Genomic DNA, 17,687 nt, shown 5'->3' on the forward strand with positions numbered 1-17,687 from the left:
GATAAGCCTTATTTGCTGAAGAGTTTAAATCTCTCAAATAACTATGAACACTTATTTCATGCAGCTTCTGTACTCCACGTATTTTCTGATCGTGGCACCATTTAACAGTTCTGTAAGTGCAGTAACTTTGCAAAGCCAAAAGCCAGAAGAAACACTTGCATGGTAAAACTACATTTCCACTCAGTTACTGATAGCAATAAAATACAGAAAATAGAGCATCTCAGAATGCAGTGTAGTAATTATCTATGTCATCACTTGGTATTTTGTACTACATAACATCATACTGCCAGACAAGAGTTCAGACAAGTTTTTAAAAAGCCACAGGGGACTTCGTACTCTAAACAAGGCATTAAAGGTATTGTATCCTAAAACAAGGCATTAAAGAAACCAGGACAAAATTAAACATTAAGACATTAGTCCCGTAAAATGGATTTTAAAACCTGAAAATTCTATTCCCGTTCCCATTTAAGCAATAGTTTTTAAAAAGAGCCTTCAAGGATACCGGAACAGTAACTGGCCTGTTCAGATCATGGCAAAATCTGACAGCAGTTTATGGTTTTGAAATGGAAGCGGTCAACGGACACTACGGCTGGTATTCTTGTCATCCATGAATGAATGCAGATACTTGTGAAATCCCTCCCTCTCTTCATTCCCATGAAAAATAATTAATACTGGTTAAAATCATTACAAAAAACGTCATTTTATTTTCATGCATCTAAGGTAAAACACAGAGTATTTGTATAAAGAGGTAGATTAAAAAAAAGAAAACAGATTCTCCATTCTTTGTCACTTTTATTCAGTAGTTTGTTTGTTTTTTTCCTTATTTTCTCTTTTTTTGGTGCCAGACATGGCAAGGAGTGATTACAGTCAACTGTTTATTAAAACATTTGTTGCAACACAGACCCCCTTTACCACTGACCCCAAACGGACCCATTTCATGTGCTTTATTTTGTTTTGTTTTGTTTTTTTCTATACACCACCACCAAGGCTAGGTGGAGGGGGATGAAAGGGAAAGGGGGAGTCCAGGAGGCCAGAAGGAGGAGGAATGCTACAAGCCACAGCAAGAATGAGCTGTATTTAATAAAAAAAGGGGGCCACGAATGATACAGTAATGAGGTTACACAATTAAATCCCATAGCATGATTGAAGGCTTTCCCTGTGTTTGACGTCATCACAATGGAAGGCATAAAAAGTGGAGTAAACCGATGTTGATACAGTCCAATCTAGTCCATTAGGCAAGATGGTGCAAGTAGTCATTTAAATTAAAAAGTGCCCTATCCTCACCTAAATGGCTAGCAGACATGGAGAAGAACGCAGTGACGGATCAACAGAGCTTTCTCCATGTAGCTATAAAAGTGTGTTGTCATATGGCACATTTTTAAACACTGGAAAGGGGTGCCATAATGGACCTCTCGTTCTCTTTCGCTTACAGGTACAAATGCTAGATTCAACTATTTCAACTATGCAGGAAGTGGACTCTTCAGTTAGGAATGCCAACCCTAATTCATTTTGTCTTGAAATATATACAAGTTGTTTGTAGTAGCTACAGCAATGATGTTTTCCTTAGGATGCCAGGCTGTGTGTAGAATCTTCTTGTTGAAGTCTAGGCTGTCAACACTGATTTCATCCTTCTTTCGCTTACCGCTCGCGCATACTTTACGTGGCTTCAAAACCGTACGGGGCTTATTGTTTTCCCGGGATGCCTCTAAGGTGATGTCTCGCTTTGTGTTTCTGTCAAACATCCTGAAGAAGTTGTTGTAAGATCCCGTCATGACAATGCTGCAGAGAGGGGGAAGGAAGAAAGTAACAGTTCAGTTGAAAATAAATAACCTCTCCCTTTATGAAACCCAACTAAGATCAGGCCTTACTACACAAGCAGAGAGCAGGCATCCTTGCCCATACCTTTTACAATCTGAAGTGAAATTAAGGCATTTGAATATCTTACAGATTTTCTTTTTCAAAGGTATCTTCTTCCTTAACTGGACCTTTTGAAGCACACACTTTGTTATCTAAACTTCAGTTCGAGTATCATCACTCAATTTGCTTCTCATGTACGCATGGGGAAGTGACCCAGTGAAAGCCAAACAATCAGATCTTTAGCCATGCAGTAGTTTTAGTTACACAAGTTGCATGAATTCAGGTACTAACGTACCTAGTTGGTGATAATACCTTACAGAGGACCCTTATTCTTGATCAGCTTCTCAGTAAGACAAATAGACTTAGAAGTTTTCCCGTCTTTCCTTTGCCTCAAAAAGTACTTGAACAGAGATACTGAGTTAAAAAAAAGCTACGTCTGACAATACTGACAGGGATACAATGAGCTGATTTAGATCTAGCAAATAAGCAGTTAATGACACGATTAACACAAAAGCAATAGCTGTCTTAAAGGGTGTTATAGCTGTCTTAAAGGGTGTTATTGGCTAGTCAGCCATGCCCAAGCGAGGCTAATTTGATAACTTGTTGTACGAAAGAAAATTCCTAGAAGGTTTTTCCCAAGTGTTCTACCTTTTACAAGGCAGCTTAAATAGAACACACACACAGGCTCCCAACAGGCCTGGTGCTGATTCTGAGTGTCAGAGCATTAATCAGACAACGGGATTTGAGTACATGGGCCTTATTCCTGCACAAATCATTCCAAAGTCAGATCAGGAAAAAAACAAAAACCCACCAAAACAACAAACCACAACAAAAACACCACCACAAAACACCAAAACAAAACCCACCCCAAACAAACAAAAAAACAAAAAGAGAAACACTAGGGACAATAAACCTAGTGGTTAGGGTACGGGTAGAATTTCACCAGTTAAAAGTTTGCAGAAAACCATCTCTAATCTTACTGCTTTGCCCATCTCTCCAGTTTAAGCCGCTGGGACATGTGATTAATATTTCACTCTGGCAATGACAAAACATAACTTCTAGTCAAATTCTCCATCTCTTTAGTACACTAAGGCAATTCTCTGTGCTACGACATCAAGGGTTAAGAGCTGATCTACCTAGGCTAAAGTCTGCTGAAGTACTAAACCAGACATATTTGAGCCCATGCTTCAAGCTGCCTATTTTAATAACAACTTGGAAAGGTCTTAAGTGCATATAAAGAAGAATTAAACTTGCCTGTCTGATCCATTCCAACAGCATTCAAATTTGTCAAAAATGCAATCATTCTCATACAGTGAACAAAGTTTACTTCTGAGGTATTCATGCACCTGGAAAAAAATAATTAGATAAACTGAATGAATACTGAACTTGCATACCTGTAAAATAGCCTTCACAGACTCTGTTCCCAAAGTAATTAAGTACCTGACAGTGCTTACACCCTGCCCATAGGAGCAGACACAGCTCCCTCCTCTGACTGTGTGGATAAAGAGCAAGATGAACAGATGCATCAGTTAACATACTCTGCTCTGCAGAGATTTCAGACAAACTCAAATAGTAGCAAGTCACTGGGGAGGGGGGGAAGACACATCTCTCAGAACCTGGCAGTTCTTCAGAATACTTCCCTCTCTGAGCACCTGCCATACCCTCCCCACCCTTTTAGATAACTGAAAGGATTTATCAGACTTTGCTTCTTTCTAAAAAAAAAAAATCACACTTTGCTGACTTTGGCCACTAATCTTCCTCCTATGTATGATGAAGAGGATCCCTTCACAAATTTTCTTATAAAGAAAACATCACAGTGACATTCAGTGCCAGCAAAAAACATCTTCTGCAAAGGAAATGTTTTACCTCCTATTTTGTGCAGGAAAGAACAGGAGGCTATGAAGTCAACTGCAAGTCAAGACAGACAGGCTATCTCGTGGCTGAAGATTACCTTCCCACATTTCCCTTGTGTGAGAGGGAGGCTTTTTCACATGCCCAAACGTGGTTTTGGGCTCTGCAATCAGCCTGCAAATCACAAGATCCTATAGCACATGTGTGGAACCCACAAATCTCATTGATGCTTTGCCTGGACATAGTGATCTACAGACAAAAATTTAACTGCCACATCAGGACTATTAGTAAGACTCAGCCTCCTTCACGGTTTTCCTGTCTAGCCTACATCATCTTCACCAAATACCTGGTATGTTTCCACAGGTCTATTTTCCATATTTAAGTCCCAGATCTTCACTGACAGGTAGTCTCTCGTCATCATGTATCGACCACTATGGCTAAATTTGACATCAGATATGGAAGAGATGATTTCAGAGAAAAATGATCTGTTGCTAGGGTCTTCTGGTTCTTCAAACACTGTTTAAAAATAAGACAGGCATTTCAAGAGGTAAGTTTATGTCTCTTCCAATACAAGATACACCCAAATTAAGTTAACATTTTCTCAATAACTTGCCACATCGGGCTATTCTGCCTGCGTTGTACGCGATAACTCTCAACAAGAAAGCCTTACGATACAATTGCCATACTCTGAAAGATTTTATTTTCACCACAAGTCAAGGTCAGCTTCTAAATAGGTGAACTACTCACTAACATTCGGAGTCTTCATCCACACATGTAAGATATCAAGCATCAAGTACAGACCAAACTCAACTAATCTTTGACCTCCTGAAGTCTCCAGAAAGCCATTCCTAGTCTTATTGTCTAGGCAGACTCCCCAGCTTAAGCTGCTAATAATTTTACACACTACCTCTACTCTGGCAAAATATGAATCTAATTTCAAGATTTATTTCAATTTTAGGTTTTAGCTCTATTCAATACAAACATACACGCACACACTTCAGTGTTCAACAGATTCTTAGCGAGTGCTTAGCTTCATCTAACAGCAAGGCATCATGTTCCACAAGACGACCACAAACAACGCAGGACAGGGCTTACATTTTGAGTGTCTGTCACAGAGTGCTGATGCTCTCATATCACAGAGACGAATCGTTCCTTTACTGCTGCTGTACACAAATGTATTACAGCTGTTTGGGTGGAACTCTGCAGCCGTTATCACCTCTGTGAGCTCTTCCATGTTGGCAGGCTTAATATCTACAATATCTACAGCATTTTGTTAAGAAATTTTCTCCAGTTTTCATAATATCTTTTTCAGCTTTAAATGTAGTCAGCAATGCTTCTTCAGGTCACCAAAGTATAGCTGAAATAGCCAAACAGAATTAAAACAAGCCAATAAAAGCAAAATAATTCTTGACATTTGGAAGCAGGCAAGACTTCCATGCCAAGGACTGTGGGACCCAGTCAAAAACTGGATAAAAGTGAAAATTAAGTTCTAGGAAGCAATTTGTCTAGGAAGCAAGACCATAACATCACATTCTGTATCAGTTAGAAGTTAATTCTTGTAACAGCACAAGCCTGCCTAATTTTTTGCTCCACTTCAGCAGTAATTAATTCTATACTACATGTATGTCACCCAACTTTTTTCACGTCAAACTTTATTTTGCTTCTATTCTAATTGCACTGCTACATTATAAAGAAGGCACATGCAATTTCTGCTCACGATCTGCTGATTTGTCCACAATCTCTGCTTCCAGCAGTGAGACTGAATACATATTGCTGTGATCCTACTGCCTGCAACACTGGTGGGGGCACATGCAAGAGGCCTGATGGTCAGAAGGAAAAAAAAAAAAAATAAAGATTTTTGAGACAAGGATGGTACTCCTCCGACTTGCTTCCTACTGCAAGTCAAGAAAATTTTCAGCAGATAGTTTACTGTAATGCTGCCTTCCAGAACTGCTCATCTCATTGAAACCTCAAGCTGTTTTCTCCTTTAGAAGAGTCTGGTTTTCACCATGCCAATGACTAGTTCTCCTTCTATTGCTCATGCTGAGCTACCTCTCCAGGAGTAGAAGTCCTCACAACTATGAGGGAGAAATAACCAGGAAGTGGAGAAACATGCTACATAAAAAGCTTTTCACAAAAGGAAATAAAATCCAACAGTTTTGTTGTAACCGAGCTGTTCCCATCATGCAAAACAATGCAAAAGATACTAAAACTTCTGTCTGTAATTTCTAGGTGCCACAGGTTAATCCGCAAGTCATCTGCAGATAAGTACGTTTCATAATCGCTATTAATGGAGATGGAATTGATGTGATACGTGTGAGCATTGGCAAATATTCTTCGTGGACTAGCTTCAACCATGAGGTCCATGGGCCTGAATACTGGCACCTGCAAAATACAAAGCAATGGAATTTTGAGATGCAAATGTACTACAAACACACCGGCACTCAATCACCCTTCAATACACCAAGCCAATCGAAATACCTCAAAATCACCTCAGAAGTAAATGTGCCTGCCAACTGGCATCACAGAAAATGCTAATTGTAGCTAATTCACAGCGAGTTAACTACTCACCCGTAGTGTTGTAACTGTAGTAGGATCCCTATACCGTCCATCTTCTTCCTTTAAATTATAACCCTCTGGTCTTTTGTCCCTTTCACTGATTTTCCATAACTTTATTGTTTTATCTGAAATAAAGCAGCCACAGTTTAAAATCAAAGCGCTAGCAAAGATATCGGTCTTCACAGCTGATGCACTTTTAACATGAAGCCTTCAAACAAGACAAGACCGCCTACGTATACCAAAAAAGACAAAAATACAGCTTGGAGAAAACAAGAGAAGATAAAAAGCATTAAAAAGACCTCCTCCACAGTTTGTTCTTTTTATAGAAGTTACAGCAAGTTTCAGTTAGAATCAGGATTGTTGTGAACACCTCACAGAAGCTCTCACACAGTTGGCTATACACATACGAAGGCACTGAATGACAGCTGAGCTAAGCCCCTTTGCTATAAAGCAACCAAATCAGACACGACTAACATACCACCCCGCGCTGTGGGATTCTGTATCCAGGTAAGCCAGCACAGCAGCACAGTCCCTTAAAGGGCCTAACTCTTCTATAGCCACATCCCTAGATCCCGCCATTTAAAACCCACTGGCTGCCAGCCCTCTGGAAGCGGAGAGGGTTAGACAAAATCCTAGTAGCGAACGTATGTAAAAACAGGCTACCGTGCAAAATTAACTGTGAAGTCAAAACTTACCATTTGTAGACAATAAAAACTGAGCAGCATTTTTCTGGGGTAACCACCTAATTTTGTTGATCTTCTCTTCAATTTCTAAACTTTTCAAGTAGTCAAACTCCGGTTCATGGCTTTGAAAGGTACTGTAAACATTGTATTCTCCTCTACTGTGAGACTGGGTTTTGTTCTAAAAAGAGAAATAAATGATCAAGATATTTATGCAGCTTACAGAATGCTTTTCAAGGCTGCAGGCAGAAGCCAGAACTAGCTATTTATGCAGCAAGATACAGAGGCAGATTGCTAATTAGCATAAGAATTGGTTAAGACTGCTACACTCTACTGTTGCCTATGCCAGGTTTGCTGGGAGTATCCTTTGGTGTACAACTTGCCTTGTTTTAACAAGCCTGTAGAACAGATGAAATGAGGACCATCTCTTTTGCAAGAAGTTGATTAGAGTTTCTACTATTTTGGCTAAGAAAACATCAGAGAAGAGACAGTTATCGCAGCATCTTTTGATTCCTAAAGTTTAAGAAACTCCCCTCAGCCACATGAATAATATCTCCAGCAAGTTCTCATATTAATTCTAAGCAGCTGAATTTACAAACTAACATTTTGCCTAAACATTCTCGGCATTAAGTTTTCTTCAAAAAAAAAATAAAATTCATTATTCTCTCATCTTTAGTTTTTCCACTGTTGTTTTTTTAAGGAGAATATTCCCCAAGAAAAATACACAGCCACACATATGGCAAATCTACTCCGTGGGTAAGTTCAGCTTGCTAGGCACACGATGGAAATCCCACGTCACCTCTAAATTTACACAAGCAGCTCCACTATTCTGGTTTACAATCTCCACAGTCCCTGAGACCTTCTGAACTGCTTAAGCGGCCTGTTCTTCCTCATTCTGGAGATCAGGGGGGAAAAAAGCTGAACACCTCTGCTGAATGCACCTTTGACATTAAAAGTTGCACCTGCAGTTAGCCTGCTCAGGATGGAACTGTTTGGAAAAGTGAAAAATCTCCGAACTTGCACAATTCCTCTTTCTAAAAGCCATGTTTTAGGCAGTGGCTTCCTAGTACTAATACTGCACTGCATGGACCAAACCTTAAATTCCCTCCAATGGCAAGGTGACAGAAAACTGGAACCACTTCTGAAATAGCGCTCGCTATGTGCACCTGAAATTAAGTCAACCTTAACTTTGTGATATTCCTGTTCCACCCACTTCAAGAGGTTGCACCATCAAATGCCTTTCCTGTGGTATGTTCCTGACTAGGGACTTTGCTCCTTCCTTCTCGTGTGTGTCTCGCGTCCATCCATTCATTTCATCCCCTAATGCCTCACTAAAACATACTTCTTGATATGATCCTTGCTAGCCCACATATGTCACATTCCTTGCATCATTTTCTCTTGCTTCACACCCTTACACTAATAGCTGGCAGGAATTCTTACATTTTACAGTGAGCTGTGGGGACAGAAAAGTGGACAAAATGCTTAGAAATAAAATTTAGCACTAGAACATTGTACCACATCTACCAATTATACTGGCTTTCCCACCCTAGCAAACGGAAGGAAGTTTGTTCGAACTTTCAGTTAGACCCACCAAGTTAAGCAGAGTCACTGCCTAGAACAGGCGACTTCTAAAGTATTGTGCTTTAGGAAATGCTGGTCATGATTCAGTGAACTTTCCTTCAATTCCATGCCTACCATAATGATTGACTCTTAAATATACTTCCTGTGTATTCTAGTAAAACTCTACAGGACTAGAAAAATATATATATGCAGTAATAGATGAAATCCATCCTTGGGATAAAAGCAGCATTCAAACTATCAGGTCATCTCATGGCACTCAAAATATTTCATTGAAACAAGAAGAGGTGTTGGCCCAAGCGCCTTACGTTAAATTCCAATTTCGGTAATTAAGGCCGCCCACACAACCTCCTCCTCCGGTTTCAAGCAGGCACAGCGCTCGCTTCCTGCCCCAGGCTTGTGCAATGGCACTCGCTCCGCGCTGCACAGGGGCGCCACGTCCCAGCCCAGAGGTGGCAGCACTTTGGCAGCGGGTGACGTTACAAAAGCTTGTACAGCTGTACACAGCACTGGTGGCTTAGTGTTCTTCCTGTGTGTATGGTCGGTAAAGCACTCTGCAATGCAGTCGTAGTAGGTGGTACATAAATCCAACCCAAATGCTTAAGCAATTGTCTTTTAGATACCCTTAGATATGAAACTTGCTCTAGACAGCACTGACTATGGCGTAACCAGTACCCCCGCATTAGGGAATCCAGTCTCCACTGTTCCTTCCTCGAACACCAAGAAGTCAAGTTATGCCAAAACGAATTCTGTGCAACTTAATCCAATGACCCCGGTGGTTGTCACTATACTGAGCTCCACAGATCACAAGGCTGGGAGCCATGGGTTATGCAGCAAGAACAGAAACAGTCATTTGAAGACAACTCACTTGAGAACAGGCAATGAGCTAATATTTAAGCTTTAAGCTCCAATTAAAGGACCCTTAAAGGATGCAAGCTGCAACTCCGAGTTTAAAACAACCAGACACAAGAGCTGAACAAAACGAAACAAAAGAAACAAGAGTTGGTGCCCGAAATGACGGGAAGGCCACCCCCCCACGGCGGGAGGGCAGGCTCCGGCGGCGGAGGCTGCCAGCCGCGAACACCCACTAGGTGGCACCAACTGACCGCGGCCGCTGCCCGGTAGCGGGACGGTACCGACCTGACCGCCCGCCCGCCAGGAACGCGACTGCTGCGGGCCTGGGGAATTCCTAAGGTTCGGGATTTTCAGATTTGAAATTGGATGAAACAGTAAGGAAAGAAGTGAGAGCATCACTTTCCTAGGCAAGGAGGTGACAGAAGTGCCTTTTTATCCTCTCCCCGATATAAATTCTGACCAAGCCAACTTTAACTATGGCCTTAGCTAAAAATCAAGCGCTCTATCTCAGCTTTCCCACCTTTTACAGGGGAGTAGAAGCCCTTTCCTAGCACTGGAAGATTTGTCTGTAGAATTCTGGGAAGACCAAAAGAACAAGTATAAAAATGTATAAAAAGCACACTATGATTCTATGATTTTACCTGATTGATATCAGAATGGAAAAGGACATCTTAGGTCACAGTTACATACTCAATGGCAACTTTTTTATTTCCCCAACTACAGTGAAATCTGAAATAATAATCACAGCCAAGTAGAGTCATTGTAAAACAACCAGCTTCAGCTTCCACAAGGTCTTTTTGTGTCCTTCCCCCCTTTTCCTGCTTTTACTTCAAACACTCTTTAAACCACAGCTAAAGAGTGGTTTAAAGAGAAATTAATTCGTAACAGTGCCACAAAGTTCTCAATCATTTCTTCACTGTTAAATTTAATTATTTGAATCACTTACTACACAGGCACGCACTTTGTGTAGTTTTTTTATAAAAGCACGCTCCTTTTCTGTAGGACCAGAAGAGAAAGTGGAATATACTGGAAGCAGTTAGCACTCACCTCCTGCTCCTGCTGAAAGATGACAACTCTACCTCCTTTGTCTCCTGTTGCTAACAGCTCTCCAGAATGGTTAAATTCTACTGTAGAAATTATATCCGCTGCATAGGAACAAAAATAAATCCCACAAGTTAATAATTCTTCTAAATACTACGTGGCCAAGAAAGCTATGATTGTAAGCAAAAAAGAAAATGCATACTTCAGTTCGAGTCAAGTATACTTATGTTCCAAAATACAAGTAGAGTTTTCTTCAAAATATAGATTTTTTTTTTTTTAAATATCCACATTTGAAGACCAGTTACTAGTTCACCACGCCAGTTACAAGTTCAGTGTTGCTCACTAAATTGTTTTTAAAGGTTTTATATTGTCACTTCTTAGACCTGTTTTTCTGTGACAACTGCTACTCTAGTGAGCACAGACATGGATTTTCAGTATGTAACAGCAGAGAGAGACTGTGCACATACATATTCCTGCCTTTAATTTTCTCCATTCTTTGTGATAGAAGATTTAGATACAATCATTACCCATATGATCTCAAAGCCTTTTTTTTTTTTTTTTTAGGACTCTACACATTTGACAGCTCAAGGGCAAAACGTATTAGGGTGGAGACGTTCAGACATCAGTGTCTAAGGAATGCAAGGATGTGGAATGAAAACAGGTACAGAAAATTTGAAATCAATTCAGACTGTCTCTAGAGTCTCTCTTCTGGATGAGGAAGGTTTACATTACCGCAAGTATTTTTATATGGAGTGCTAAAATTAAGTTTTGAATATACATTGACAAAAAAATAGTCATGCCTGGTATCCAACTGATCCGTTTATACAGCAAAAAGAAAAAGGACAAATTAGGACTTACGCTCAAGCACACCAATTCACGTTTTCAAACGTACACGCTGCCCCTCACACTTTCAAATTGTAAAACCAGAAGCCAAACCGTTCTTCAAACACCAACCTCAAATTGCAATGCAACTATATAAATCTAATTTCCTGCAGAAGAAAGTACCCAAGATACTTACATATGCAAACCTTCAGGCTATTTCGGTTCTACGTCAGTGTAAGGTAGATAGAAAACGTGGATATGTTGTTTATTGGATGGTTTCTTCATTCTCTGTTTTAGAGTTAAAAAAGTTTCTGGTACCTGCTCTGCAGACTGAAAGCCCTGGCCACACAAAAGCTATTCAGTCCGAGTTTAAACAGACACTATTGTGCAGCGTATCACGGAAGCTATCTTATCATAGACAGCAACAAAGGTATTTCATTTTGAAGAAGGGAAACATGCAGGATTTTCCTCTTATTCATTTTAATACCAAACCAAAGCTTACATCATTCTCAGGTTGTCCCACACACAGGGGCGGTGGCCTCCGAGGACATTAGCAGGCTGTGCTTTGAGAACTGCATTACACAGCAGCGACAGGCATGCAGCCTGGCTGGCTGAAACCTGCACAAGGCAAAGACAGCCTAGACAAGCAGGCCAAACTCGGCTGCAAAATCCTCAGAGGCAAAAGATGCAGAGTCAGATTCTTGGCACAATGGGGTATGTACAGCTCAGTTGTGTTTCCATGCATACAGCACAAACTGCCATATAACAAAGGATAAACACAAGATACTCCTATCTCCATCGGCCTCCCTTGCCATGAATATCTATCTGGTGCTGCTGAAACACAAACAGGCTGAAATTTCTCAAGAACACTGTGTTAAGGACATTAACATGATGTATGCTTGCATGTAGATAAACCAAGATCCAGATCACACACAGGAAAACCTTGACTTGAGTGCACACAATATTTTTTTTCTGGAAGGTAACAGTCACTTTAGCCATTCGTTCGTGAACAAGATGAAGTGATTTATCTCACATCTATAAGAGTTAAGACTGCGCACCCTTCAGACGAAGGCTGGCATTCAGCATGTACCTTTCACAGGGCAACGGGGCATAAAGATAACACACAATTAATCAAATCCAGTATGCAGAGTGACATGCAAACCAAGCAATCTAATTTTGACTATTCCACGCAATGCAAACCACATTGTTGTAATCCTCTGACAGGATGAGACCCTTAAGGAAGTTATCAATTAACTGAAGAAAAACAAGGTAACTCACCCCTCAGTAGTGAGAAGCATACAGAGTAATTACTATTTTGAAAAACACTGGGAGATTTAACACTGCAAGCTATGCCCGTCTTAAACCACAAGACGATACAGCAAGTTATCAGCAGATCTAAATGTGTACATGTATGTGGAAGGAGAACAGCAAAGAAAAGTTTGCCTTAAAAATCTACATATCCATCTAAGAGATGGATAAATAGACAGATAAATTAATCATAGTACTTATTTGGTGAAAGTCACTGAAAAGTTTTACAAGGTCAAAAGCCTTAGGCTTGAAGCCTTGTGATTGGAACAGGCAGCAACAACAGCCAGAAAAGCCTTAATTTAAGGCATAAAACCTCCATTTTCTTAGGTCCGCTGATGTAATATATATTGTATTTAATAATTCTACAAGTCTCATATATAGCAAAAAACTAACCACTTTTCTGTAACCATTCTAGACATCCATACTTTCTGCATTTATTTTGACTTTCAAAACCATCCAAGCTTGACATCGGTGATGTCCAAGCCGATACAAGTCCTGCTTTGTCTATAGACTCAACTGCATGGACAGACTTTCAGTACTAACACCCCCACCCCTCCAAGAAGTCCAGCAGACTCAGGCAGTGGTGACAAGGTACTCAAAACTCTCCACTGCCTGATCAACACTAGGCAGAAGATCTTTTCAAGTACTTGGATCAATTTTAAATTAGAAACAAAATACATTCCTTAGCAGCAATCACAACAGAAAATTATTAGTTTTTAAACTTAAGATACTGCCCTAGAATCCAACGTGCCTTCTACGCTGTAATCTTGGACTGTTCCCTTTCCAAGGGCAAAACAAACATGCTAAAAAAGTAGGCAGAAAATGATTTCTAGTCCCAAACCAGGGCAGAGATGCATATTTTTTTACAAAAATCAGTAGAAGAGCAAAGCAACCAATCATACATTTTAAATCCAATAACTCACCATTAAGAATATTGTATTCCCATACCTTGGTCAAAGAAAGAGACAGACATCAAGGCACTGGTGTTGAACTGGGAGGATTTAATAGTGTTTGAGAACTGACAGGGGAAGCATTTCATCTTCCGCAGTGCACTGATTCGCTTGTGTATTTTCATCTGTATTAACACCCTCGTTGCCAAAAAAAAAAAATCAATATCATCCTTTTCTTTTGAAATGGTAGCTCTAATTCCCGTGATGATTACACGTAGGACTATTTTAGTCCTTCAGCACCGCAACGGGCAAAAGAGCATCTATAGAACACGCTGCCTGCTTGCTGCCTCCTCCCTTTTGTGCATGTTATTTTTGCTACAGTCTCTAGGTGGGAGTCTTGCAAACACAGAGGGCTGCTCTCACTGTCCAGAGGCTTGTAAATGATCCCTTCTGTACGCAAAGAGCACTAGGGAGGAATATCTGAAGGAGAGGCAGAGCTATAGTGCTCTGTGGTCACCAACACCAATGGCTTCTGGAAATATGATGCATTCTATTGTTTACTGCTGAATTAATTTCAGTGCCCTCTTCTTCAAGCACCAGTATTGGAGACAAAAAACCACCAAAGCCTTATCTGATAACCATACCCCTCCCTCACAGGATACAGTTATCTGTTAATTATCTGTTAAGCATTAAGGCATTATCTATGAACAGACTTCCACAAAGTTACCCATGCCTTGGAGATCAGATTTGTGTCTCTCCTCCCACCAAGCATCTTGAGACATCTTTGACACCAAGCTGAAGCCTGACATTTCAAGTGCTGAGATTTTGAAAGACAACAGGGCAACATCAAACACAAGGTGAAGACATCGTTCTGACAAAGGCAAAAAACACGACAGAAATGTGTACTTGCAATACCTGTACTAAGTTTCTCTCTTGCGTAACTTGGGAGAGACAGCTCAGGGGTTGTTACTATAGTGTCTACAAGTACTTCTTTGCACAGACGTATACAGCTGTCCTTTAGTTCCACTTATATATCCCTTCATAGACACTCACTATGTTAACACCATAGAAACACCTAGACAAGTCCATTTACTGTTGCTGCACATGTACATCACCCAGGGAAAACGTTTTGCAGCAGGTTGAGTGAAACGCTATGAACACAGAACAATTGTACGGTTGTACCCTGCCTCAGAGAAACAAAACACACTACAGCCAAACCAAGCCAGTGATCTTAAAAACCCCACCAAACTGTGATCTTAAAAACCCCACTGGTCCCTGACCATCAGCACATGCCAACAGGGCAGTCTGCTTTCCCAGGAGTCCTTAACACCTCCTGACAGCGCTCTCAAACACAGCAGCTACAATCTAGTTTCTTGCAACTGCTGTCAAGGTTGCTGCTTCTTCTGCGCATGAACTTTATTTTCATAACCTGCTCTAAGCTTTTTATGTAATGCTTCAGTGATACATCTTCACTTCAAGTGCTCCAATAGAAATGAAAACCACCGCAAGGTCTGGACACTTACCTTCACTAGATTCAACTAAGACTAGATTTTCCCATGGTAGACACGGAGACAGGAACCTGAAGAACCAGAGGAATCAAAACTAGGTGTCTGGCTTTGACAGAGAACAGATTGGGGCGGGGGAGGACAGACATTCATCTCAAAGTTTTGATAATGCTTACAGTAATGTGTTCACAGCTCACCACGGGAAAGGGAGACATACCAGAAGCTCCCAAGCAATTCTTCACCAGTGGCAGACACACACTTCTGCCAATTAATCATCTCACAAGAAAACAGCCACTCAACACAAACCTAACTTATTTCCTAGTGGGCTTCTGAAGATAACAATCACACAATTTTCAGTCAGTATTTATTACACCAACTTTTGCTATTTTGGGTAATTTGCCCATCATGTCAGATAGGATACAAGTGGTTTGAAAACCTGAGGTGCTGGGCCAGTGCACTTAGAAGATGACCAATTCAAATGCAAATAGGCAGATTACACTGTTCTAAGATAGATGAATAAAGTAATCTCATAGTTCTCAAATGCCTTTCCCCCCTTTAAAAGAAAGCAATGCTTGAAATAAGAAAAACTCAGTAACGGACATTAAAAAAAACCCCAACCCCCCACATTTTCACTCTTTGGGGGCCTTGCACACTTTTCAGTGAATGCTGAACAAGGACCACTCATGCTCTATCACAACCAAGTTTTCTGAAATATGAGAGAAAGGGTTGTGCTGAAGTTTTACCACTGTCAACAAGTCTACAGAATAAGGGAATAAAGCAACTTTATCAATCCAAACAAGCAAAAACACCACTGTAATCCAATGACTTAGTTCCAGAAGGCCCATAATGAACCTGAAAAGCAATTCTGTATTAGGTTTGTTTCCAATAATAGCATAAAAGGTATTTTATTAGTACAGAAGAGGCTATCTATTTTAATGTACCATGAACTCTACATAAACTCTGCTTATAAAACATGCTTGGTAGGCAAAACATGTCACCTACTCTACAGCAGCAAGTCAATCATGGCAGTGAACAAAGAGCGTCTTTATTTCACCAGACCTAAAAGGTTTCTGTGCAAGTTTTTGGAATCACGTTGATCTGCTGCCTAGGCAGAGAGCAAGTAAATCAGTATGTTTACACAAGTGGAGCAATCTCCTGATGTTTCCAAGGACTGAACAAAGAATTGTAGTATTTAAAAAGCATTTTGGTACTTCTTCATTGTTTATATACCTTCCCAGTGACTCAAAATACCATTTCTGGAATTTTCCAAAGGAGCAACTCAAACAAATCTCATCCATAATGTAGAGCAGATTACTTGTAGGTTGGTAATTCTGTAATTTTCTAAAGACAATTCACTGACCAAATGTGGAGCCCAATTCCTCAGTTTGCCAGCCTTAAGTATAGAAGAAGCTATTTTGATCAAGCTAACTATCAATTGATCATTCCAAGGATACTTCAGAAATTGCCTAGAACAGGAAACATTAAGAAACCAACTTTTAGGATTGTTATTCAAATCCAAGGAAGTTCAAAAAGCCTGAAATTGAGGAAGGAGCACAGTAAAGGATAAACATAACGAGGGATAAAGACAGTGAAATAATTCAACACACAATTACTGAGCATACCTGAGCCATTCTTCCTAGATTATCTCTAAAGTCAACATGCTCAAAACTGAGCTAGAATATCCATCCGGGAGAACTTGCAGAGCTTAAGTGTCTGGAAATCCTTTGTGATTTGTTAGGTCCTTTCTAATCCAGGGTGAAGCAAAACCCTCCTGCTTCAGACTACTGAACAGATGCAACTTCCAAAAACTCAAGCTCAAGTCACAGCTAATGACAAAAAACTTGTGACTTTTTATTGGACATTCTTGTTTCCAGTAATCGTTTTGTTTTGGAGTTATGTACTTCATTGTTGGGGAAAAAACAACCCAACAAAAAAACACTAGAGAGAAAACAAAAGCTCCACCAAGGCTTCAAATATTTCAAGAAGCTACACAATGCACTCTGAACATCTGAGTCATCCCAGCATCACCCCACTGTTTGCACAATTTTGATTTACCACACTTACAAAGAGCCCTAATACATCATGCATTAAGTCTCTGAGGCTAGATAGTAAAGTGTTAATCTCAAAGTGAACAGGAAGGCTGTTTAAATAAGATTGAGAAAGAGTGACTATACATGTGAGAGACCAGAGCTCCCCACACAGGATACCATAACTATACACACCAGGGAAAGAATAAGAGAAAAAACAGCAAGCACTGTTTAGTACTGATGGTATAAAAGAAACCCTCTGCATTCCAGCCTCATCCCTCATTTATGTATGTAGAGAGGGGGAAGGGAACACAAGGATTGTACACTTTAAAGTTACCATGACTCGTTTTACTATTGACTTCATTTCCCTTTTCTTCATTCACTTTCAAGAGTGATTCTCTGCATTCATTCCGTCTCGCAGAAGTGACTAGGCAACAAAACCAAAGGCAGCTGGGATAAGGCATTCCTACTGTTCAATGTACTCCTCAGGAGTCATTCCAGAAGTCCTTTAAATAGATCTCGTCTCTACTAGGAAAGGGCATTAAAAATATATTAATTCCTCAGAAATACGGAGATGAGATGAAATACACACAACACAGAAGTAAAGAAAGGGGTTACCCTTGTGGCAAAAATTCTCACTCCTGTGCTGTGAAGCATTCAAGAGCCAGCTGGCTACTTGTTCTCTCCAAAGTACCAGTCCTGCAATACTGCTGC

The 17,687-nt window shown here is 40.3% G+C and overlaps 1 protein-coding gene across 2 annotated transcripts in view; it reads right to left on the minus strand.

The window, feature by feature from the left end:
• Nucleotides 1-1,062: 1,062 nt before the first annotated feature.
• PPP2R2A (protein phosphatase 2 regulatory subunit Balpha) overlaps nucleotides 1,063-17,687 on the minus strand; it is a 39,771-nt gene continuing 23,146 nt past the window's right edge. Inside the window, exons 3-10 of one of the 2 annotated variants that reach the window (XM_086477261.1) lie at nucleotides 10,386-10,525; nucleotides 6,963-7,128; nucleotides 6,280-6,392; nucleotides 5,916-6,093; nucleotides 4,804-4,968; nucleotides 4,055-4,224; nucleotides 3,112-3,203; nucleotides 1,063-1,779 (exon numbers count right to left, since the gene is read on the minus strand). In XM_086477261.1, coding sequence (XP_086333387.1) covers nucleotides 1,500-1,779; nucleotides 3,112-3,203; nucleotides 4,055-4,224; nucleotides 4,804-4,968; nucleotides 5,916-6,093; nucleotides 6,280-6,392; nucleotides 6,963-7,128; nucleotides 10,386-10,525 — 1,304 coding nt within the window. In that variant the 3' untranslated portion in view covers nucleotides 1,063-1,499. The remainder of the gene's footprint in view (nucleotides 1,780-3,111; nucleotides 3,204-4,054; nucleotides 4,225-4,803; nucleotides 4,969-5,915; nucleotides 6,094-6,279; nucleotides 6,393-6,962; nucleotides 7,129-10,385; nucleotides 10,526-17,687) is intronic. The other variant, XM_086477260.1, reaches the window with a different exon arrangement.

Source organism: Leptosomus discolor, chromosome 23 (assembly GCF_034619465.1).
Source record: "Leptosomus discolor isolate bLepDis1 chromosome 23, bLepDis1.hap2, whole genome shotgun sequence".
NCBI classification, from domain to species: Eukaryota; Metazoa; Chordata; class Aves; order Leptosomiformes; family Leptosomidae; genus Leptosomus; species Leptosomus discolor.